This window comes from Gossypium arboreum, chromosome 6 (genome assembly GCF_025698485.1).
Source record: "Gossypium arboreum isolate Shixiya-1 chromosome 6, ASM2569848v2, whole genome shotgun sequence".
Taxonomy (NCBI): domain Eukaryota; kingdom Viridiplantae; phylum Streptophyta; class Magnoliopsida; order Malvales; family Malvaceae; genus Gossypium; species Gossypium arboreum.
In genome coordinates, this window is record NC_069075.1 from 73,437,155 (window position 1) to 73,443,051 (window position 5,897).

The 5,897-nt window shown below is 40.8% G+C and overlaps 1 protein-coding gene across 1 annotated transcript; it reads left to right on the top strand.

The window, feature by feature from the left end:
- The first annotated feature begins 606 nt into the window (after positions 1-606).
- On the top strand, positions 607-4,451 carry LOC128293798 (uncharacterized). The gene is made up of 6 exons (XM_053029329.1): positions 607-829; positions 1,363-1,888; positions 2,214-2,296; positions 2,941-3,254; positions 3,355-3,426; positions 4,191-4,451. The coding sequence occupies exons 1-6, from the start codon at positions 607-609 to the stop codon at positions 4,449-4,451; spliced, it is 1,479 nt and encodes a 492-aa protein (XP_052885289.1).
- Positions 4,452-5,897: the final 1,446 nt, after the last annotated feature.

The window sequence follows — 5,897 nt, forward strand, 5'->3', positions numbered from 1 at the left end:
AATTGAATTTCAAGTCTTGTAGCTTGAGATATGATTTTTTTTAAAACTAGGACTCCAGAAAATAGCCTGTCCTGAATATGTGTAATTGTACAATTATAGTGTTTTATCTTGAAAAGCATGGTAGTAATTGCTTATTATTTTCATATGAACTTACTAAGCATAAAGCTTACCCATCCTCTCCATTTCTTTAGTATTGCCAGGTCGGCTCGGGGTTGGAGATCGTCGAAGGCAAAATCACACTATCAAACTATCATTTTTAGGAAAATTAATTCAAATATTAGAAATATCAAGTGAGTGGCATGTATAGGAAGTTGGTTTGTGATATGTATTTTTATTATGATTTTGACCATACGTATCAGTCTGCAATGAGTTACCGTATAAAAGCATGAGATGTGGTCCTTATCCATTATGGTTTATAAGTTTAATTAATCGTGCCATGTCCTATGTTTTGATGTGATGATATAGTTAGCTTTGTTTGTTATGCATGTGTTTAAAAAGTTTTGAATTAAATGAAATTTTATGGCCCGGTTTTCGTGTATGTGTATTGTTAAGTCTGGTAATGCCTTATACTCTGTTCCGGCCTTGGATACGGGTAAGGGGTGTTACATGATAACTCCACAAAGCGAGCGAGATTTTGCTATGTTAATCGAAAAGGCAAAGATCGCCGAGGATGTGAAGCGCGCTGAGCGCCAGAATCTTGAAAAGGATAAGGGTAGAAACAAGAGGGTTTGGGAGCCCTCAAGTTCAGCTATAGGGCCTAAGAAAAAGGCCAGGTTTAATGGGCCAGTCAAAGTTGGGCCCCCTATTGCTACTTTCGGGTCGCAACCTTGTACTGTTTATTGAAACGCCATCAGGGTGAGTGCTGGGTACGGATAGGGGCGTGTTTGAAGTGCGGATCTATGGAGCATCGTATTAGGGATTGTCCACGGAGGCCCAATCAAATCCAAGCTACTAGTAAGGGTACTGTTCAGCCGTAGAGAGGTTATTAATAGCCACCGAGAGGCTGTGGTCAGGCCAGAGGTGGAAATGGTACTGCCCGTGGTCGTGGAGCACCGGGCAGAGATGCTGGACATATTGAGGCGAGATAGCTAGCACTGGTTTATGCTACACGTCGCTAAGAGAACGAAGACGCCCCAAAATATATTACAGGTATGTTCTTTATTCATAATGTACCTTACACTGCATTGATTGATATGGGATCTACACACTCTTATGTAGCATGCATTGTGTCTAAGACGTTGGGTGTGATGTGTAAAAACACTATGAGCGAGGTTACCATATTGAGTCTATTAGGGCAGTCAGTGAGAGTGAACAAATTGTTTAAGGATATGCCTTTGGAGGTTTAAGGAATGATCTTTTTAGCTGACTTGATGGAACTTTCTTTTGAGGAATTCGACATAATATTGGGCATGGACTGGCTGGTTAAGCATCAGGCAAATTTGGATTGTGCTACAAAGCTACTGAGAACTAAAAAGGGTGATGAGGTAATTGTGATTGGAGAACGTCGAAATTATCTGTCAAATGTGATTTCTGCACTTAGGGCTGAGAAGTTGGTGCTTAAGGGTTGTGAGGAGTATTTAACCTACGTCAGTGCTTCGAGTTCTGAGATTTCGTCTGTGAAAGATATCAGAATAGTTAAGGATTTTTCCAATGTTTTTCACGATGAGTTACCGGAGTTACCTCCTAACTATGAAGTTGAGTTTGGGATAGAGATCTTTCCTGGTACAGCTCCGATGTCTATTGCCCTTTATAAAATGGCACCAAAGGAGCTTGAGGAGCTTAAAGCGCAGATTCAAGAGTTACTGGATCGAGGGTTCATCCGCCCTAGTGTGTCCCTATGGAGAGCACCGGTTTTATTAGTGAAGAAACAGGATGAAACCATGCGGATGTGCATCGACTATCGACAACTGAACAAATTGACTATCAAGAATAAGTACCCTTACCGAGGATTGATGATTTATTTAACTAGTTTTGAGGAGCTTTGGTCTTCTCTAAGATTGATCTCCTATCGGGGTATCATCAACTGAGGGTCAAGGAGACTGATGTCTACAAGAAAGAATTTAGGACTCGTTACGGTCATTACGAGTTCCTAGTGATGTCATTTGGGCTGGCGAATGACTAGTAGCTTTTATGGATTTGATGAACCGAGTGTTCCAGTCCTATCTGGATCGGTTTGTAGTGGTGTTTATAGATGACATTCTGGTGTATTCAAGAGCTGAGGAGGAACATGATGCACATCTTCATGTTGTTCTACAGATTTTGAGGGAGAAGCAGTTGTATGTCAAATTCAAGAAGTGTGAGTTCTAGCTACGTGAGGTAACTTTTATAGGTCACGTGGTATCTGCTGAGGGGATTAGGGTTGATCCTCAAAAAATTGAAGCGATTCTGGATTGGAAGCAACCTAAGTCGGTATCTAAGATTTGAAGTTTTCTGGGATTGGCGTATTATAGGCGGTTTGTTGAGGGATTTTCATTTATTGTTGCACCCCTGACTAAGTTGTTACATAAAGGGGTACCATTTAATTAGACTTATAAGCAGTAGGAAAGTTTTGAGAGACTTAAGAAAGTTCTAACTAAGGCCCCTGTCTTAATACAGCCAGATTCTCGGAAGGACTTTTCTGTCTACAATGATGCATCATTGTTGGCTTGGTATGTGTGTTGATGCAAAAGGGTAAGGTAGTGGCATATGTGTCTCATCGGCTTAAGACGCATGAAGTGAGCTGCTCGATGCATGATTTGGAGTTGGCAACGGTGGTTTTCGCACTGAAGATTTGGAGGCACTACCTGTATAGTAAGAAGTGTATCATTTACATGGATCACAAAAGCCTTAAATATCTTCTCACTCAAAAAGAGCTAAACCTTAGGCAGCGTAGGTGGATCGAGCTGCTTAAGGACTATGACAGTTCGATTGAGTACCATCCTGGTAAGGCTAATGTGGTAGTCGATGCACTGAGCCGTTGGACTGTTACTGATTTGAGGGCGATGTTTGCTCGTCTCAATTTATTAGACGATGGTAGTTTACTGGCTAAACTTCAAGTTAAACCGAGGTGGATTGAACAGATTAAAGGTAAGCAGTTGGAGGATGAGTCATTAGGTTCTCATTTTCGACAGATTGAAAATGGGAAAACTTTAGATTTTGGGCTGAATAGCGAAGGGGTACTTTATTTCTATGGGAGAGCTGTGCATCAAAAGATGCTGATTTTAGGTAGTCTATACTACAAGAAGCACATAGTGGTCCTTGTTCTATGCATCCTGGCGAGAATAAGATGTACCAAGATTTCGGGAGTTGTATTGGTGGCTAGGGCTTAAGGGTGAAATTACTGATTATGTGAGTAAGTGCCTAACTTGCTAACAGGTTAAGGTGGATCATCAGTTTCCTTCAGGGTTGCTTCAGCCAGTTGAGATTCCGCTTTGGAAGTGGGAAAGAGTAACTATAGATTTTGTTAGTAGGCTACCCTTAACGCCTACTAAGAAGGATTCAGTATGGATCATCGTTGATAGATTGACTAAATTTGATCATTTTATACCCGTTCGTACAAATTACTCATTGCAGAAGTTGGCTAAGCTGTATGTGTCTGAAATTGTGAGACTGCATAGGTACCAGTTTCTATCATATCTGATAGAGATCCTCACTTCACGTCTCAGTTTTGGAAGAAGTTACATGAAGCATTGGGTACAAGGTTAGACTTCAGTACTGTGTTCCAACCTCAGACAGACAGGCAGTCTGAGAGGGTGATTCAGATACTAGAATATATGTTAAGGACTTGTGTGATTAACTTTCAGGGTAGTTTGGAAGATTACTTACCATTGACAGAGTTTGCATACAACAATAGCTACCAGTCTAGCATACAGATGGCACCTTACGAGGCATTATATGGTCGTAGGTGTTGTACTCCTTCTTGTTGGACTGAGTTGGGTGAGCGGCGTGTTTTGGGCCCTGAGTTGATTTTTGATACCAAGGATAACGTGAAGTTGATTCGAGATCGACTGAAGACAGCTTCGGATAGATAGAAGTCTTATGCAGACCTGAAGCATAAGGAGATTGAGTATTCGGTGGGAGATTTGGTGTTTATTAAGGTCCTACCATGGAAGAAGGTACTAAGGTTTGGCCGGAATGGCAAGTTAATCCCTAGGTTCATTAGGCCATATTGTATATTAAAACGTGTGGGACTGGTTGCCTATCAACTTTAGTTGCCTCTAGAGTTGGACCAAATTCATGACGTATTCCACGTCTCTATGTTGAGACGATATCACTCTGATCTTACGCACATCGTTTCGATTGAGGAGATTGAGGTTAGACCAGATCTGGCCTTTGAGAAAAAAATGGTCCAGATCTTCGATCGAGATGTGAAAGTTCTGAGAAGAAATTCGGTTCCACTAGTTAAGGTGCTATGGCGTAATCACACTTTTGAAGAAGCCACGTGGGAACCTGAGGAGGCGATGCGACAATAATACCCTCATCCATTTTGATCATGTAAATTTCGAGGCCGAAATTTGATTTTAGGGGGTAGAGTTGTGACGGCCCAAATCTTCAGTATTTTAATAACGTGTTATGTTGCATGTGGTTTACGTGTTGTGGTGGTTAAGGGTCCTGAGCAGTGTGAGAGGACCTGGGTTCAAACCTAGGCTTTAGAGAAAATTTTGGTTTCTTTTTTAAGAAAATTTTGGTTTCATTTTGAATAAACTCTTGTTTACTGTTGATAGACTTTTAAATTAATATGGATGTTACATGGCATGAAAGGCTAGATAGTCAGGTGGCATGTGTCATGTGGTGTGTGCCTAGGGGTCTTGAGTTTGAACTACCCTAAGCACAAGGGATTAATATTTTGCTGCTCTCGCAAGGTAGGTAGTTGGGGTTGACCGAAATGCTAAGGGTGGGGTGGTTGTGTGGGAGTGAGTAGCCGAATTTGAGAAGAGAATAGTCGGATTGGATGAGGGAGTTATCAGTTTGAGTTTGGTGAAGAGGGAAATTAAAAGAGAATCGAGGAAGTGGGGAGTTGTGGTAGTAGTGGTGCCGAATGAAGACTCTCCTAAGCCATTCGGTCATAGAATGGTTAGGCAACTTGGTGCCAAAATCTATTTTGGTTTTTGCTCTCAATTCGATAGTTCCACCTCTTTTCGATTTTTATGCTCTTTTCTTTTTCGTCATCTGTCGGTTTTGTTGTTTTTTAGTAGTCGAATGCTACTTGTGACTTGTGATCATTTTTGTATCATACTTTTTGGGCGGCTTTTCAATTGTATACGTTGCTAGATCAATTTTTCTCCCTCTTCCTCACCTCCTTCTGCATTTCCTTACCCTTGCCTAACCCACATCTTCTTCTTTTCTTTCTGCCAGCCTACACCATTTGCTTTCTCTGTTGTTTTTAATCGAGTATTTGCCTCTTCTTCTTCTCTTCTCTATTCTTGGATCTCTCTCAACTCTCCTCCTCTCTTTGGTGGTTGGCTGAATATTGACTGGTAAGGCCCTCGTTGTTTCTGCTCTTTCGATTTTCCCTTCTTTTTTTTTAATGCCGAATCTCTTTCTCTAATGACTCTGGTATTCTATAGGGGTAATACTTCTCAAGGAGTAGAGAAGTGCGCAAATGTTATAGAAGCGATCCAAATCTTTTGCTTGTCTCTCGATTGAAGGTAGCATTTTCGTTGTATTGTTTCAGACTGGGGTATTTTGGTTTGAAATCCTATGTATTGGACGAATGCCCTTATCACTGTAACTGATCATGTATAAGTAAATATGATTAATAAAAACCATTTATTATGCAGTGTTCACCAAGGAGTTTTTTATCAAACTTTCGTCAATAGTTTTAACAGGGCTAATCACTTCTCCATTCAAGGCAAGTATTGGATGAAATTAAGTTGGGAATAGGGAAGGTTGATTAACCCTAGTATTAATCGACTAAG

Coding starts and splice junctions, on each gene's coding strand:
- LOC128293798 (XM_053029329.1), top strand. CDS start 607: ATGATAACTCCACAAAGCGAGCGAGATTTTGCTATGTTAATCGAAAAG. Junction 2,297..2,940: donor GTATGTCAAATTCAAGAAGT/GTGAGTTCTAGC, acceptor CTAATGTGGTAG/TCGATGCACTGAGCCGTTGG. Junction 3,427..4,190: donor CGCTTTGGAAGTGGGAAAGA/GTAACTATAGAT, acceptor TATCAACTTTAG/TTGCCTCTAGAGTTGGACCA.